The 19,384-nt window shown below is 37.4% G+C and overlaps 1 protein-coding gene across 12 annotated transcripts in view; it reads right to left on the bottom strand.

Annotated features, from left to right (window-relative positions):
• The window catches only part of DNM3 (dynamin 3), a 170,556-nt gene that overhangs the window by 103,060 nt on the left and 48,112 nt on the right, over nucleotides 1–19,384 (bottom strand). For all 12 annotated transcript variants that reach the window (XM_051624811.1, XM_051624818.1, XM_051624812.1 and 9 more), the window contains one exon: nucleotides 17,239–17,352. In XM_051624811.1, coding sequence (XP_051480771.1) covers nucleotides 17,239–17,352 — 114 coding nt within the window. The remainder of the gene's footprint in view (nucleotides 1–17,238; nucleotides 17,353–19,384) is intronic.

Genomic DNA, 19,384 nt, shown 5'->3' with positions numbered 1-19,384 from the left:
GGAAGATAAAGAGGAGTGATAATGAGCCACTTCAAAACCTTTGCTCTTTAGAGACATTGGATAAGAAGACCAACTACAAATATCAGGGATATTGTAATTTGAAAAAATAAAAAATCACATCCTGTTGATTTACTAACACTTCTGCTTCACACATTTTCAAGAAACACCCTCCCTAAAAAATTAAATATGTAAGTTATGCCTGGGAGCATAAGCATTCACCAGTTTACATCCAACATTTTGCAGAAATCAGATCTTACAGGATACCTCCAATTCTCTGAGCAATCAAAATGCTTTAAAGTTGGTCCTTAATTTTAATTTAAATATTTATGCCTATGTACTCAAGTCAGATTGTAACAATAGGTGACTGATTCTTCAGAACCTACTGAAAAGGCCAGACAAAATATTACTCGCATGACTACACCTTGATATAACTTCTTAATCTTTGGAAACGTGACTTAGAACTCAGCTGTAAAAGAGAATGAACAGATCTGTTACATGGGCACACTCAAAGCATTTAATGGAGCTGGAGCAATACAGCTCACTGAGGCTCTTTGACAGTCACCTAATTCTTAGAGCATACATCACTGCACAGCACAAATGACAGATTTCTGTATACAGCTTCAGGAAAGTAACTCTCAATTTCACATTTAGAAACCTGAGTCGTTATTGTTAAGTCTTTATCAAAAGCAAGTCAACCTAAGAAAAAATTATATTCTGAACAGAAGTTTTGGCAAGACAAAGACAACACTTCATGCAGCAGTTAATATAAGGAGAGGATAATAGTTCTGCCAAAGACAATAAATACTAGAAGAAATGGCTTTCGGTTTTAGAGGCCCTGAGCAATATTGCTGGTGTTCGTTTTAAGATCTGCTTCTACAACACAATTCCCTTGAGATTTTTCTTAAATGTTAAAAGGATGGATGTTTTTGTTTTGGGATCATTCACAATGTTGGCATTGCAAACCACAAGCCTGAACTGAGGTGAGAGTTAACATCACTTTGCCACTAATTTCTTTTAACTGCATCCTTCTCTTTCTTGATCTCCCTTCCCCCCCGCTAAAAAACTCTCTAGGCATTACTATCAAAAATATACTCAAGTAATAAATCATGTATTTGCTCTCACGTGACTGGTATTCATTAGAGTCAAAGATCTCCAAGGTCTGCCCCCAGAGTGTATTATGTTACTGAAACATAGAAATAGCTGCAACACAACATTTTGCCAGAAAAAAACACACAAAAGTAACAAACTGTCTCTCAGTTGGGCAGAAGAAAGAATGCTCATAAAATTATGTTTGATGGGTAAATCAAACCCCAAATTCCAATTAGACAAAACCAGCAGTTTAAATCCAACAAGACACAGCATTTCTAACTAGAAACTTCTATAAAGCATACGCTTTTTTTGGTCACACAAGGAGTTCTGTTTTCAAATAGATTTTTTTTTCCTAGAAACAAATAAAAAAAGAAATAAAAAGCACTGCAAGTTTATCCATTTTCTATCTTTGCTTTAGTTAAGCAGGAAACAACATGCCCCTACACTCACTCAAATGCCTCATCCCCTTATCCAGTTATTTTGTTTTACTGAATACTACAATCACTTTGTAGCAGAAGTGACATCTTAGATGAGAGAAGCAATCATCTTCCAGTGATGTGGTAACCTGACTGAATCATTTGAGTCTGAGTGGGAAAAAAAGAACACTTGATTCAGCGGCACATCTGGGTTTTATAAAGGGTCCAAAAGCTTAACATTAATGTGCTTCAGGGCTAAAACAAAGTCTGAGGAGATCACAGCAGTCAAGAAAGAAGACAGTGTTAATCCAGGGCATATAATGCTCTTCACCACCACTCTAAAAATTAACTTAGCTCAGCTAATTTTGCATCTCCACTAATTGTGTGTTGTGTATGAGTAAGCAATGACTAAGGAAATGTCAAAGCTATTCCATATCCTGTTCTTTTCCTGAAGAAAAACATGACAGGCAGAGAGGATACCTCCCAATAGGCCACAACAATTCAACAAGGCAGCTATTTGCTTTAGTAGGAATGAAACAACCTACCTGCAATCTAAACATTACCAGGCATTATAACCACGTAATACTACTGTGCTTGAGTGTACATAGCTCCCCAAAAACAACAGATTATCCAAAAATCAGTTCAGATGTTCAAATATGTGGATAAGACTACATAGAAATTTAAGCTGGAAAGCACACAGTGGGCAAGAAGTCACCCATATATGAAAAATCCTGCTTTATAGTACTCTGGTTATTTTCCAGTGTTTCTGATTATCCATTGGTAAGCTTTGACCACTGGCTAGAAAGGCGATAAAAATACTAAACAATACAAAACATAGTGATGCACACATTACAAAAGGGATCAAAATAACCAGACTGCTACTGAGGTAAGAAAAAGTGGCCTCAAGTACTGAACCTCCTGTTAAGTTCCTCCTACCTGCAAGGACAGAAACCAGCATTGGCTAACTATTGGCATCCACCTCAGAGGCAATGAGTTGTCTCCTGCTCACTGAAGATAAAGAAAACACAGACTCCTGAACTTAGTAGTTAATTTTAACTCTGTTAGATGCCCAAATATAGCTGGACTGACCCTTTTCAGCTCTGCTTTCTCCCCATTCACATCTCTCCCACAAACTCAAGGCATGAGACAAAGCACATATACTGAGCAGAAAAGTGGGATTGGAGAGAGAAAGGTTGTAGAGTAGGTGGAATAGTAAATATATTAAAGCATCCAAGTTATATGTCTGATGAGGAGGGAAAGGACAGAGAGGATAAGTGAAAAAGGGGTAAGGGAAGAGAAAAGGACTGGAAAAAGAGAACAACATCATGTTTAGAGGTTATAGTTTTCACCTGTCCATCCTATTTTGCTCACAGGAACTACATAGCAGAAGGGCATTAGACTAATATTATCCAGTACATACAGAGCTGTAGCAAAGTGATTTATAAATAAGAGCAAATCACTACCTGCAATACCGAGGCCAGACTGCTCAGAAAACTGTGCAGCACATAGATGTGGCTCTCGGCAGACATGCAGCCTTCATTCAGAGCTCCCTACCAAAGAGGCTCTTCAGTTAGCACTGATCAACTGCTGCCAGCCCCACCATGTTTTCAGACATCATGAATAACATTAAAATCAATGGATGAGGATTCTGGTACAAGCTCCAAATGAGGTCCACACTTCTTTATGTGTTCTCATAACAACGGGCAGAGCTTCTTATAAGCACAGATCATTCCTAAATGCATTGGCCAGAAGTAACAAAATGACTATAAAGGGGAAACCTTTTTTTGTTAATAAATACATTAATGAGTCAGATTGCAGTGAAGTACCCAGAAACAACAGGACTGCAAGATTGCATTAGTCCTTGTCCAATTACCAGTGGTATCTGTTGATTAACAGAAAGGTGACAAACTCCATAGAAGCAAGTATCAAATACTCTCACTTCACATGTTGGTGCTTCCTCTCTCCCCAAATTATTCTTATCTTCTTTCATTCATCCTTAGCCCAACCATTCTGGATAAGAGTGAACATAAATTCTTGGTGTACCTTGGTGGATTTTCTGCAAAATGAGACTACTCCTTTGCATTTTTTCACTTTCATTGGAAGATAATTCTCCACTCTGATCACTCAGCTACAAAATCAGACCCTGGGTGTAGGTTTGCATGGATTTTTTGCTATGATGGCAATGATAGTCTACCTGTACTGTTCCCTATGTCCTGTGCCTACCTGTTTCTAATCCTGTCAAATAATGGTTTAGCTTGTTGAGTGCTGAAAAGGCTTAATCTTTACAGCTGGATGTGCAAAACATCCTAGAATGAATCACGGCAGACAACTTTCTGTTCCAGAATTTAAAAAAAAAAACAACAAACTATGTTCAACCACTTGCTACTATTTAAACTCAGCTACCAGCTGCAGACATCTCACTGTTTCTGTAGTCACCTGGATCATATCTAGAGTTTCTGAAAAACCAAGATACAATATTTACAACTGTTCAGACACTTTCTACAGTAACTTCTTTTAATGCAAAAATGGACATAAGCAGCAATTCAGCCACTTCACTAGTGGAAGTTTCACAAAGAACAAGACGCATATAGGTCCCGTGCTAGCCACACACTTCATGACTGTTTCAAAGATGCCCATCTCGTTCAGAATGAAGAGTGGCCTGGCACTACACCGCTGTTTGGCAGGAAAAGAAAACAATTAAGAAGAAATAAAGCTATTTTCTTTTTCACGGTAGCCCTCCAAAGAAGTGTTAATGAAGAAGCTGGACTTTTCAAAATCCTTCGTTTCCTCTAAGTTAAAAATCAAAGAATATTTTAGGCTTATGCAAAATAATTTAATCATTGTGCTGAGTTCACAGGCATGACAAATGTCAGCATGGTGATAAACTCATGAAAAAAATGCAAGTTTATCAACACCTTTGGAAGGCACTTAGGATAAGCTCTGGATAACAATTTATTCTCGATATCGACTCTGAGTCAAAATTATTGCAACCATGAAAGCAGCCTGAGATTTAAGAAACTACAGCTAACTGAGAGCCTCAGAAGTCGATCAGAAACAGTTTTAAACCCTAAGTATAGCTAGGGAACTATTTAGTGGAAGATTGCAAATGTTTCAAGTACAGTCTGCACTTGGTATCAGAAGACATGGAAATGTTGATTGCTTTTTGGGCCTATTTCTTTTGAAACAGAGATCACAGAATCATAGAATGTTAGGGGTTGGAAGGGACCTCTGGAGATGATCGAGTCCAGCCTCCCTGCCAGAGCAGGACCACCACAGAATCTAGAGCAAATAAAGTGGAAAAGGAGGGATTTGGTTTAAATGTCTAGCACAGATGCGTGTAACTAGCTGAGCAGCCCTTTGGAAGGAAAGAAAACATACACAGGAGATCTGAATAGTTTTGCACTGCATTAGAGATTCTCCACAACAGGGCACCCAGAACAACCCAAAGCCCCTGTTCTTGTACTCCATTCCTCTGAAGCTCTGCTTTTGCCAGGAAACAAAATTTACAGGGAAGGAATTTCCAGGCTGCAGTGTGGTGAGCTACTCTGGTTCTATTTAACCATCTCGGCAAAAATTCACAGACTAATGCTGCTGCACTTGGCAACAAGATTCAAAACTTTACTCCTCTCAGCCCCTAAGCCTGGTTGGCTCATTAACGCAAAGCCCCCTTTTATTTCCCCCTACATCCCTTTCTGTTGGTACTGAAAGAATATCCCTGGAACTCTGTTTTTTCTTGCTAGCATAATTTCTTGCTCTTGGTGGCACATGCAGCAATTAATTGCTGATGGTTCCTCACCGGGGAAAATCTGACCCACTATACTGAAGGTCCCTCTCACAAAAATCTCTCACTACTCAATCTTTCCAAAATCATATTCTTCCACAAGGCATGTGCCAAGTGGGAATGTAATAAAAAAAGCCAGCTCCTACACATGCAGTGATGTGCAAACAAGGAGCCCTCCTGGTTTATCCATGGTGTGCTTTTCCTCCGCTGTAACAGGTTTATCTCAAAAGCTCTTGCCCACCAACTCACTCTCTCTTACACAGTGATATGGTGCTGCTGTTTCTAAGAAAGCCAAGCACTCTGCATGTTAAACCTCTCTTTATAGGTTCTTCAAACTTCTATAGCTTCTTCCAATCTCTACCTTCACTAATCAAAACAAAAACCAAAAACCCACCACTGCTTGGACACACGCTAGCCCACTGTGATCCAAACAGTAGCATCAGATGCACAATCTGAAACAGACACACAGAGCTTGGCCTGCCACCATCACAAAGCAGCCTGAAGGTCACTTTTCCTTGGCCTGAGAGTCTGATTCCAACTACCCCAGCATTCAAGTTTGTTGCATTCATTCTCCCTTAAGCTAGAGTTCTCCAGCCTGCCCTGTGCATGCCTCTAGGAGCTATGGCTTTCACAGAATCTGCCATCACCTAGGAAGAAACAAATCATAGTTATTTAGGACAACAGAGCTCACAACACACATTTGGATTTACATGCATTCCTGTCCAGGAAATTGGTAGAGATCTACCTTTCAGAATGCACTCCCACACTGACATTTACTTGAGACTTCTAGGCAGAAGATGACCTACTGGCAACAATTCCATGTAGTGTGTATACAGACCTGTACACAATCACCTGTGTGGTTGACTACAGAAGAGCTAACCTGGTATGTTAGCTGATGTTTTAGACCATGGGCTAAGGCAGATTAAAACGAAACAAAACCAAAACAACAAAAACACACACACACAAAAAAACCAAACACCAAACCAAACACAAACAAAACTGAGGTATAACACTTGGATTCAACAGCACGAGTAACAAAGAAATAAGTTTACAGGAGAATAAGGATAGTTGCCTGTGGGGAGAATATCTTAAAATCTACGGTAAAGTCATACTTGGCAAAATTCAATAGATCTGGTAACCATCAAAGATAAAATTTAGCAGGATAATTCCACCAAGCACCATTAAAAGAAAAATGGGACCAGCAGGGTTACCAGTGAAAAACAATGCCAGGCCTAATAGCACTGATCTACCAGAAGCAATTTATTATGACACCAGAAATAGCTATTTTCACAGTGGATGCTTGAAATGAAAACTTTAAAGCTTCTTTAAATCTTGAGCTATAGCAAAGTATTCAACCAGCCAGCCAAAATAGCTGAAGGGAAATAGGAAGGCCACATGTGGAACTAATTACTCATGTAGAGGCTATGACAAAGAACATTTCTCCAGACTTTTCATGGGGGCTTCACTTTCAGGAAGTAACTCTAATTACTGTTCAAGTCTCGGCAGCCTGCATGCCGCTGACAGTTCCAAGAAAAAAATGAACCTATTTGCCCTTTTCTTGGTCTGAAATGCCAAAATAGGAAAGCACAACTAGAGTAATTAAAAAAAAAAAAAAGAAAAAAAAGAAAAAAAAAAAAAGAAAATAAGCACTGGCTTATTGCATTAGCTTCCCAAGCAGAATCCTTTTTACAAATTCGCTTTTTCAGCCTTCACAAAACAGCAAATTCTGCATCTACATTAACTCACTCTCCTTTGGCTGCAGTGAAACTGTACATCTTGACTTTTTACAGCTTTTCCATACTGGGGCCCACTTCCTGCCCAGTTGAAGAAAAAAATCTGGCCTGAAGATGAAATGACTGCTTAACATTACACTAAAACATCTGGTACCATTTTATACACAGACCCATGTCTGAGAGCAGGCAATTCTAGCGGTCTCACCAGCGGCACAGTGCATACCCAAACCTCCCCAGGGTGACATCATCCCATATATGGACTCTCAGGCCCAGCCCTCCCCCTTTTCCTGGTCCTAAATTCATTGCCAGATCCCCAGTCTGCTGCAAATGTGCCACGTCAAGACTGGAAATCACAGCACTTCAGTGTGTTTCAGTGAGTGCTGCAGAGTGTGAGGGAGAGCCGAGCACAACCCGTGATGCAGGAAGGCAGTTTTTCCCCGAGACTAAAAGAGGATTTAAAATAAATAAATAGACGCGTCCGGAGATCCTGCTCCGTCGCCCCAGTGTTCAGACTACCTGTTCAGGACAATGCTGTTGTACAGTAGTCTGCACATTGGTTAGACTGGGCAAGGGAAAGCAGCGGCATGGACTATTGGGGACGCAAGTTGCTCTTGCCAAGGAGAAGACAGTTATTGCTCCTTTCAGATCTCATATACAGTATTTTTCTTCACAGGTTTTGCACACTAGGGAATAAGAAACGCTAAGGGACACTGTGAAAAAGGAGGACTTCAGAATAAAGCGGGGAAGACATTCTGGTAAGGCCTACTTTGGAAGAACACCTGGCCTATGACCTGGCGAACCTAGGTGACTCCCCTCCCCCCTTCCTCCAGTCATCACTGCAAGAAAGATGGAGCTCTGATGGGTTACTAAAACCTATGCAAGAAATGAGAGAGGTATATCGCCTAGAGGTATACTACCTAGAGAAGTGTACAAGAGTAGAGTTAAAGTCAGTCATTTCTTTTTTCGTTCTTTTTTTTTTCTAATTTAAAATAAAGCTTTTTTTCCCCACAAACTTAAAAGGTAAATTTAATATTTTTTTTTACTTGTAGCAATCAGTATAAATACTTAATAAGTATATAAATTTTTTGAATGCAGAAAACGCTTGCTAGAAGTATGTATTCTGAATAGCTCCTGTTGTGAACTATGATCTGAAGATCAATTTTAAGAAATTATTTTCTCTTAAAGTAATAAAATAATAGAAAAGACTGCATGAATATTCTTTTAAATTATTGTAACCTTTGGAAGAACTGTACTTAGATTTTATATGTAGCTGAAACTTCTTGGCAAGTAACCTCTGCTGTATGTGCTAGTGAAAACTGGGAGGGATTTCATAAGGAAATCTATGACTACTCCATGCTAGGCTTCTGCCTTGTGGAATACAAAAACTTTGATTGTCAGGAAAAATTACCTCTGAAAGTTCAGGATGTGATGGAAAAAGCAATAAACAAATAAAAGGGAACAAACAACTTTCCATCCCGATACCTGGCTGCCATTGCCTGTAAGTGATCAGCACCGATTGATTGTTGCCGCTCCCACATATACTTTGAATCGCTGATATTTCTTTTGACATTGAAAAAGATAAGTTACTTTGTCCTGAATCCCACTGATAAAAATGGAATTTGTAAACGAATGCAGAAGTTTGCTTTGGTGAATTTCCAGCTGTCCTGGTAGGGGAAAAAACCCCTCAGGCTGAATGAAATCCCCACTGACAAAATAATACAAAAAGTCTGGGCTGCAATTTGATACCAGCTGATCTCCAGAGTCAGCTCCCCTAAAGTTAACAGTAGTAACAAACTACTGCAACTGGATAAAAAAATCCCATCTATATGGTGCTCTTTATTGCCAGGAAGGCTTTGAATAGCTATAGTATAAAAAGAATTAGCATAAATATGCAGCCATTAGTATTATAACCAGGCAATTTTGCAGAATAAGTGCTATATTTTAAACAGTCTTTATGCAGTACAATTATTTTTAAACTATGTATATATTATTGTTATTATTACCTTTCTCATTGCTCCTTCAATAATCAATAGAAGTCCTATTGGGCAGAGATGGTCACGTAGCTTTAGTGTGACTGTGCCTATACTGGCTGCCTTAAAGCCTAGGAAGCAAGAACTAGCATTGTCATTTCCCTTAGCCTCCCATCAAAGCGTATGTGTTTTGACTAAAACAATTATTTTTTACATGCAAATATACACTTTTATATTGTCCAATCTCTCTTCCTTTATTTCGCAGAAGAGTATCTTTAGAATGGAACTAGTGGGTTGTAATCCATTATAGTATGAGAAGACAGAATTTTTATTCTTGTTGTACTTGAAAGTGGCGTTACAACAGAGTTTAATGCAGTTATTAGGAGAAAATCTCTAGAGACAGGAAGAAATTAAAAGGAATGGAACCAGATTCAAATTTGCAATAATTATTTCTCAGCCTCTCTTTAAGCACGATTGCTGTTTTAAGTATAGCAAATCTGAAGAGTTTTATGACTGATTTTGCTTAAGTGGTTAAAAATGCTTTCAGATCTTAAGAAGCTTGCTCAGTTATGCTTTCAAGGGAAATTTGATTGTTCACAAATATTTTTTCTATCTAGTGCCTCCTCACATAGCTACTTTCATTTTTTTAGAATTCTGATCTAGAAATGAAGAAAGGAAGCATTGTTATTCAATCAATAACAGACGCTAAGTGAAAATAGCATAGAAGATAGTCTCTGTTAACTTTTGCTAAATTAGCAAGGACAATGAAAACATATGGAAGGAGTGTTTCTTGTATCTCAAGTCCACTATTTGAATTAATCTTTATTTTAAATGACCTTTCTGGATTTAGGAAGTGATTCTCCTCCCATATACCCATGACTCTTCAAAGTTACATTTTTAGAGTGTAAGGCTGAGATCTAGGAGGCCCCCTTGGCATGGGGCTTGGAAAGGAGGGGGGGGCGGGAAATGCAGTGTGCAAAGCAACAGATAGGGAAAGAAAGCCCGTATTGTTAGGAATGAATAAGGAAGTATAACTACCTCAGCTCAGTAATCAAAACATTTTCAAAGTGAATTAAGTGATTCTGTTGTTCTTAAAACACTGATGGTTTAGTTGAAACAAGTTCTAATTGATCATAATCACACAGAAAATATTTCCATAGTTATTAAAACAAGATGTTTTAAATATGAGTGTCAACAAATGCAAGAGAGCTGTATCAAATATTTCAAAAGAAAAAAAGAAAACAACCCAAAAAACATTACTTTTGGCAATTACTGAAAAAAATAGCGGGCTCCAATGCACACTAAATCATGCTGATAGTTCTGTAAATTCAGGACGATCTCAATGTTTATTGTGTGAACTAAATGATACAGTTCATATTACCATAGAATGCACAAAACCAGGAAAAGCAAATTCAAACTAGTATGAACATTTAAATAGGCAAATGTTTCAGTATCGTGGAGTTTCTTTCATCTTTGAGGAGCATTTTTTTTAGTACACTCAACAAAATTAAATAGGGAAGAGGAAAAAATATTTGCAAGCTTTTCTATACATTCATTTAATGTTAAAAAAAAATAAAAAGGAAAAAAACAAAGACGGGTGGGGGAAAGTCACTTAACTTGACAGAACTAAATATAGATCAAACAGGCATCCAAATGAGAAAAAGACCTAGTTACTTTTAAAAACCCATGTCATTTGCCATTTTTCTGCCTTGTCATTAAGTTGGATGTTATCTTCTGTATTACTGTTTGATTGCAATTTAACGCATTTGCACTTTCAGAAGTCTAAACTACACTGCAAACCCCTCCACGCTCCTTGCCCCCCTTCCTGTCCTATTACCGTGTGTCCACAGACATTTCTGCAGACCACCCAAGTATCATTGCTATATGGAAAATATTATAACCAAAATAACAAAACACTTGCATAAAAACTCCAATAAAAATTCCACATAGAACGTTAAATTATTCTGATCTTTTGAACAAGATCTGCTAAGCATATTGGAAAATAAAACCCCCTAAATCTTAGTGTGTTTTTTAAATAATAATAATTTTTACTCAAGAGCATAACTTTACTTTTACTTGCAAAAGGCTTTCCTTCCTGAACTGTACTTTATTAAGAAAAACAAAACAAAACAAAAAACCAAACCTGAAATCCTAATTGAAATAATATTAAGAGTCATGTTTAAACTTACAAAAAGACAGGAAATGCCACAGTCGAGAATGAAACTTTCCTCAATAACGCTACTGTACTTCTGCACTGCATTTTACATTGCATTGCAAAACAGTATCTAAAAATAACAACCTGCCCTTAAATAAAACATCCTGATCACAATTGGAGAGAATACAATTCTGAACTCAATTTCCAAGCTACCAATATTTAAAGTCAGATTCTTAATATAGGTTTCTGTAATTATAATATTGGAAATAATGAGATTTCTTTGTTGTTGTTGTGAGTATTCTAAATATTCTGTCTCAATGAAACAACCAGATACAGCACCCAAAAATGTTAAGCCCTGATTTAGAAGATCAACTACAATTCCAAGGAATACCAGTTTTTCAGTAAGAATCAAATGGAGATAACTATACAGTTGTTAGTTGTACTCGGTGAATTAACTGAAGGCAAAATAAATTTGCCTCAGTTCAAGAAGAAAAGCTCTTTGCTGATTCTTTGATGAATTGTCCTTCCAGTTACTGGAAAGACCGCACGATCTTTCCACTTACAACTTTTACTACCTACATAACTTCCCTGATAGTTAATAGAACATCTATTAATTAAAATGCATGCTTTCATTCTTCCAATCCTTTTATACTATAAGGTTGCCCATGAATTTTACTGCGCAATTCTATGCTATTTCATAATAGCCATAACACAGAAACCGAGACCTAATTTTCCCCCAGATTAAGGATCTTCGATTTCTTTAATATACAAATGCAGAAATTAAATTTGATGATCTACAAAGAAGTGCTTGCTTTATGTATGTTTTTAAAGTATTTCTCATCTGCCACTTTTGTTTTTCTTTAAAATGGTCAAGCGGGTAGCAACACATGTCAATTTAAAGCACACACTTAAAATCACATAGAACTACAAAAATTTAAGTAAGCATATTACAAAGTCAAAGCAAGAATATTTAATGTATTTGAATTAATTTTTCATTTATAAACTCGCTAGTCATGTTTTGTGCTTGATTCATCTTATGCCATCTTTTTAGGTATAAGGAAAATATTATTAATATAATGATAAACTTACTTTGTACATTTTGATTTGTGTATTAGCTAAAAGGCATCTTTTTCTCTATGGCAAAATAATTATTAGAGCTAGAACATCTGAATAATTCCATTTGAGTTTATTATCCATCTAATTTAAAACCTCAACACTATCCCCACCTTTAGAGTTTTCATAAATTTGTCCCTTTTCTCAGGCTTTTCAGGCTGAACTTAAAGAATTTTGTTTGCTATTCTGTATGGGATAAGTTTGAGAAGAGTTTCAGAACATATGTTTGTTGCTTACCTGTGGAGGCACTAGCGAGCAACAGTGATTTAAGAATACCATTATGAAACAGAATCATATAATCTGCATTTTTCCCCCCCTTTTAAGCTTCCAGCATGTTTTATATCTTTTGAAGCAACACCCCAGTGATGTTGCAAATGTCACTGCTAAATTGGATTACAGTCACTGTGTCTTTTATTTATGGAAAGCAAAGTAGCACATCTTGTGATGTGACATGATGCTATTTGCATGCTTTTGACATATAGCATAGCCTATATTTAACTGAAAAACCTTATTAAAACTTCAAAAAGATATTATTTTCATACAAAGTACAGATTTTGAGAGAAAGCTACATTAAAATTATAGGCAAAGCAAAATATTTAAAGAATAGCTTTCACGTATTAGCAATATTGATATAAAATGCAACCATTTTCCTTCCAGCACATTCCCTTTAAGTGGGTTAATGTGCAAGTGGTTGCCTCCATTTATACAGCAAGATTTTTATTTTTAACATGCCAGATTATCTGCTTCTAGAAAATATGTACTGTATAAACATATCCTTTATCTTGAACTTCAGTATTTCTGTGCTTCCAAGAAGAGCAAAAACATCTGGTTAAATTACTATGTGTGAGTACAATCTGCAGGCAAAATCCTGTATGAATTGCATGTAAAATAAACTATGGCTTCAATTCTTTTTGTTTTTCCATATGTTCATTGTGACCAGTCTGTTGAAATTGCATTTCTGCTACATGTCAGCACAATGATACCTGATGTACTGAAATGCTTCTCTTCTGAATAAAATCAAGTTATGTTCTTGTTCTACAGCTCCCAATGCTTTAAAGTTTAATTCTGTTATGTGTGTTCCCCCCTAAACAAAGCCCCCCCAACACGGAATGGTACAAACTGTTGCACACCAGCGGTGATGGCTCGAAGGGACTGGCTGGACGGAGTTGTCATGTGTCTGCCTGTCTACACTTGCTGTGCAGAACATCCTCTCACCTGTACAGCAGGCACAGACAGGCAGTCGCATGACAACCCAGCCTGAGGGACAGCCGCCAGTGGGAAACCGCTCTGACACACCAGAGCATCTTCACCAACAGCTCCAGCCAAGAGTCACTCTGGATCTCAGACCAAGTCAGTAACCAAGCCGCGTACGACAACGCACCTAGAGTCAAAAAACACTGCCTATAAAATACAATAAAACCCACTGCTGAAATTTTTACTGTGCTTCCTATAGTACTCTTTTCCTAGTTGTTCTCATTAACTCACTAACACTAAGTTTTATTTATACACAGCTTTACAGCACCATTTTTTGTTTTGTCCTCCCATTTACTTCTTGGGCATAACTCGAACATCTTGCATTATTACTGTTGGTATAAAAATCACTAACATTCCTACTAGCAACAGAAGCTGAGAACACCTGATTTGTGGCAAGTTAATTCTGTAGACTTGCATAATGTTAGCCTTAGAGTAACCTCTCCCCTTTCCACTCTCTCACATCCTCACTTATTTTCATATCTCCTTCTTAAATCACACAGAATTTTACAACTGGGAATAAATTGTGAATTTATAATACCAACTGCATCTGTCACTAGGTGTCGATAATACTATCCTTCCTATTTTATTTGGAAATAAGACTAAAGGGGATTTTTCAAAAAAATGAAAATTTCACATTTTTAGAAGTTCTTATTCTAGAGCTCAGCTTGCCAACCTTTGCACAGCAATAATGCCAGTGAATTCTGGATGCTTTGGAAAGAATAATAAAATCACATTCTCTATGCCCTATACAAATGCTACACCACTTTCCAAATGGCATCCTTTTGTTTGCAATAAAGAGCTTTCTAATTCACAAGCAAGGATGACATTCCACATTCCCGAAGACCATTGTATCCTAACGTAAAAGTGGCTAATTCACAAACTTCAAATGTTCAGGTTGACCATCAAATTAACCTTAGCACAAAAACTTACATCTTTTTATGCTACTTAACAAAGCAGCAAGAACTGAGAACTAAGATGCTCAGATGTAATCTTTTGTGTGCATGTGTAGGTAATGCCTTACAATACTTCAGCTAGTATAAAATTGAATACTCCAAAGAAGACAACTATATTTGTGGGGTTAATGAATGTGCTAACCCTGCACACATAACTGCCTCAAAGTGATACACAACGTTTTCTTTCCTCGATTTTAAGAGTGGAAAAGCACCAAGTCCTGGTATTGGTCACACAACAAAGTTTTGAACACATGATCAGAGACTAATTCAGATTAGTATTTATATAACTAATAGTAAATACTGCTTTGCCCACACTGTTCAAACATCAGCTTAGCACTTCCAGAATTGCAACCCTAAAAAGCATTCTTAGGCACTGATTCTCATCTCATCGAGGAATAAAATCCTCTTGTATATTTAAGCAGCAATAAAACCGTGTCAAGAAACCAATAATTTCTTTTGTCATATTGATATCATACAATAAATTCTGAAATCTTTTGCTGAAGGAACTGGCTTCAAATTATGCTTTCACAAATAAAAAATCTTTTACATCCTTCTAATGGCAATTGCAAGCAACCATTTAGATTCAGAGAGAAATTTTCATCTCCGAGTTAATTCCAGACTACAGAAAAAGGGCTCATCTTACACTAGAGGGGGTACACAGCCCTAGAGGGCCTAGCAAGCACTCTAGCTTTGTGAACTGTGTTGTACACAAGCTGGTACACAAGCTACGAAAATATTCCTTACTCAGAGGCACAGGGGGAACAAACTCATCACTGTAGCTAGAGAACAAAGGTAAGACCTGACTTTCTGCATCTTCCCCAGCTGTGATGGAGACTCTTGCTACTGTGCAAGGATTGCAGAAGTGACTTGCCTGAGTGGGAGGCACGGAGATCTGAACTCCCTACGACCTCACAGTGTGCGCAGCCATACTGAGCCCGGGCACAGGCCAGACACATAAACATGGATATCACTTCACACATCACTGAAAACTACATATCCTAACAGGGTGGAAATACAACAGCATGCAGCCATTTCAATAATCAGCTGAGAACAGGATGTGACAGCTACCAAACCAAGCTGAAAGTGAGAACATTTTAAGGGGGTAAAATGTAATTATAAAAATTGGAATTCAGCCAGATCAAATATTTGCTTCTTTACTTTGAGAAGCCAGTAGTTCTGTTTCTGAAACAGAAAGTCACTGGTCTTTTCGTTAACGTAATGGTCAAGCTGCAGCTTTGACCATCTTCAGAATGCATCAAAAAACAGACTTTCCGTTAAGTCCTACAGAGAATGACCTAGCAAACAAACAAACAAAAACCAACAACAAAGAAGTAACACAACTTTCCAAACTCTTTCCCAGGACAGAATAATCAAATCAGACAGCAAATCTGTACTTAAGGTGGAACTTTTTCCACCAGCAAAGCATGAAATCCTATGCTGTTATCTTTTCTTACCACTCTAAGAAATTCCTGACTTATTTGCCATATTGGCCTGAATGAACTTCTGGTATTTCTACGACTCCCAAAATACAACTGTTTGGCAATTAAGAAACATTAATTTGAAATATGCATATGAAAATCAGACTGTGGCCAATTCCCTTCATGTACTATTCTGAGATCCCTGGCAACCTGCTCTAGCAGACTATCAAAGCAAACAATTTCATATTAAACTTGCATAGCACAAGACATTCTGTATTTGCAGAAAGTTTTTAATTTCACACTAAACAAAGACCAGACTCAAAAAAGCAACACTAAAATTACCTCCAAAATTGCCACATGCTACCTCCATGCCACATCTTAGATGCACCTCCAAGTTCTTGAGATGGAACACAGTAAGGGGTGTTTATTTCATCACATCACTTATTTTAATTACATTTATCTGTACCTAAACTAAGACAGTAAGTTCCAGCAGATTCAAGGTAGAACACCAAAAAAGAAGACACCTTCGAATTTTCAAATTCATAAAGGTATCTTTGTATTTCTTTTAAATTCATATTAATGCATTTCAATAAAATACTTCAAATTATAATTCAGTAATCTGAAGATAGTATTTTCCCTCTCGATAGGGAAAAAACCCACAAGAGCTTTACTGTAAAGCTGATAGTGCACATAATAATCCCATTTTAACCTTCAAAAGTGAACAACAGGAATGCTGTAGTGTTTTGGACAGAAAACATAATTATTAACATTGCTTAAAAAATAACTAAACAGACTAGCAAAAAATTGGTCCCCAAAGCTACCTAACAACATATGCAATACAGTGAGCATGACCTGGATGTCCTGTTTATCATAGAAATGCTTCTTCCAGTTCTCATACTACCTCAGATTTACTGATCAGCAGTAACATTTTTTACTAAGTCGCATTTTTTTTTTTATTATTTTCAGTAGCAAATTTTCAAGTCCATACCAATTTACAGTCGATGTACAAGAGCAGTCCAAACAGGCATAGGACAATAACCAGAACATTCTAAAACAGGGGAATTTTAGGGGAGTATTTTTAGACCCCTGTGTGGAAACCATAGGAAAGCAAAAAAGGAAACCAAAAAACCCGAACAAAAACACCCCATACAGTACCCTGTATTTATATTACCAACATTTCAACAGAAGTCTTAAAGGGTAAGTCCTCTGCATTAATCCAAAAGAAGAAATTTAAAGGACAATTGAAGCCTTTCAGTTAGGTCTGCACAAGCTGACTTAGTATTTTAAGCTGGTATCAGAGGACTGAATAAATACTGTTTCTTTTCCCAGCAGAAAAAAAAGTTCTTCATTCCTTACCTCATCATCTTTATACCAGGACAGGCTTTCTGCAGTTAGAACGAACCAGTATTCCTTGGATCCTCCTTTCATGATGCCAATATTGTTTATCGTCAGCCAGCCTTTCCGGATCACCTGTGCAGAGGTGCAGTCAGACAGAAGTTTAGTTCATTACTCACATAATTCTGCTGCTGCATTCATTCTTTTAAATTAAGAGTTGCTAAATAAAACAACTGGGGTATTTTCAGTCTCTGGTAAATACAAGACTTTTTGCAGGTTCCTATCATTCAAGACAAAAATAGGTAACAAAGTGAATACAGTGTTTTCAGTCCAAAGGTTGGAGAAAGAGAGAAGTCTATGTATTATCATGTTGGACTAAAAGCAAGTATGAGCACATTAAGGTTTGTGTAAATTTGAAGATATTTGCTGTATAAAATGACACTGTAGAAGTCCATAGAACTTAATATATAACAATTCTGTTCTAGTCTAATTGTTGAGGTCATTTGTAAAGTTGGATACTAGGAAAAGTACCTAGATTCTGGCAAAGCGAGTGGTTTCTGGCATGCATTTGGTACCTTCAGAAAAGGCTGAACAAAGTGACAAAGCAGAGAGGTCTTCTACAGCTAACCTGAAGTTAAGATAGGAAGCAGTAAGGAGAGGTACAAGAGATATATTCCTCTTGTGAGATAGAGGAGCAAAAGAGGAGTGTAAAAAAACTAAGGCAAAAATAAAAATTCAGGGGAAAATGAGTATTGCCAAACATTATAAAATAGATACAATGCAAAGATGAAAGAACCCGTAAGAACAGCATTACCTGTAAATACTAAGGCCAGGAGGTTACATCATACAGAGAGAAAGAGGAAGGAAAGAAAACTTTAGAGGAGTAAGGCAACTCCAGAGGTGAAGGAGAGAATAGTCATGAGAACTGGTTTATGGATCATGCAGCAACTTTCAATTCTATTGGAAGATCTAGTTTTCCAATACATTTATGAGAAAGAAAGCATCCTTCCTGTTGTACTCTGAGCAAGACAACAGAACCATCTAGCCAATCACACAGATGGAGGGAACCTCAGCCATCCTGTTCCTCCCCACAGCAGTACCCTTTACTTTCCTATGAAGTCTTGAGATGGAAAGAAGTGCTTAGAAAAGCCCTTTGGAACTCCTTCAGCAAGTCCCACAAGCACGGACTTGTGTGATCAAACATGAGTTTCCTCTTGTTTTTAGGGAAATATATGAGACTCTGACATTCCTCTCATAGGGCTTTAAAAGACTAGGAACTCCAAAATCAACAGAGTGCCAAAGAAAATTATTGCTTACTATCTATTCCTTGTCATCACAATTGGAATTCACTCCCATTCAGCATGCATGTTCATGTAAGCTCCCTGCGAAAAACAGCTTTCGTATAGCACAGAGCAAGGAACTAAGTCATAACTTTACCGAAGAAAGAGACCAGAAATTGCACCTGAAAAGCTGGCAAAAGTATTGATAATGCAGATAATCCAAAAGCATCGATTTCATTTCAAATTATGATCATGTTTTCCCACTCACTATCAAGCAAACCACTCAAGATCCAAAAAATAGTCTGCGTGATTTCAAGCTGTAAGAAAATTGCTAAGAAAGCATTGATCTGGTTCTGAAGACTCAGTAAGCTATGAGAGAACTGGACATTACTCCTGTAGAGAGACTCAAAGGTATAGCAGAAGCAGACTGGATGGAACAGCCTGTTCTGCAAAAGTTTATAATGTTTTTTTAATAGTCATGTTCATTGAAAATTAAAAAAAAAGTTAAGACATGGCATCACTGCTTAAAAATGGACATGGAGTGCTTGTCGAAGTGTCAGTTAAGGGAAACTTACTAAAAAGGAACTTGATTACCAGTCAAATGTTCATTTTATTTTATGACATCTGTTGAAGCAAGCTTTTAATAGGAAACCAGCAACACGCATACATAGTCAGTGCACTAGCCCTTAGGCAGCTGCCATGGAGCAAGTTGTGGAACCAAGCTAATTTCATTTTTTTCCGGTGCTGAACTACACAAATGCAACTGGAAGAAATTTCAGGAAAAATGCAGGAAATCAAGGTTCCTCAAACACCTGAACTTAGGTCTGAAACGAGGTGAGCTGTATTTGCTCAGTAGACTAAATACTTCCCAGCAAATGTGCAAAGCT

This window comes from Apus apus, chromosome 7 (genome assembly GCF_020740795.1).
Source record: "Apus apus isolate bApuApu2 chromosome 7, bApuApu2.pri.cur, whole genome shotgun sequence".
NCBI classification, from domain to species: Eukaryota; Metazoa; Chordata; class Aves; order Apodiformes; family Apodidae; genus Apus; species Apus apus.
The sequence above is the reverse complement of the archived record's forward strand: the minus strand, read 5'-3'. Positions and strand labels throughout refer to the sequence as shown.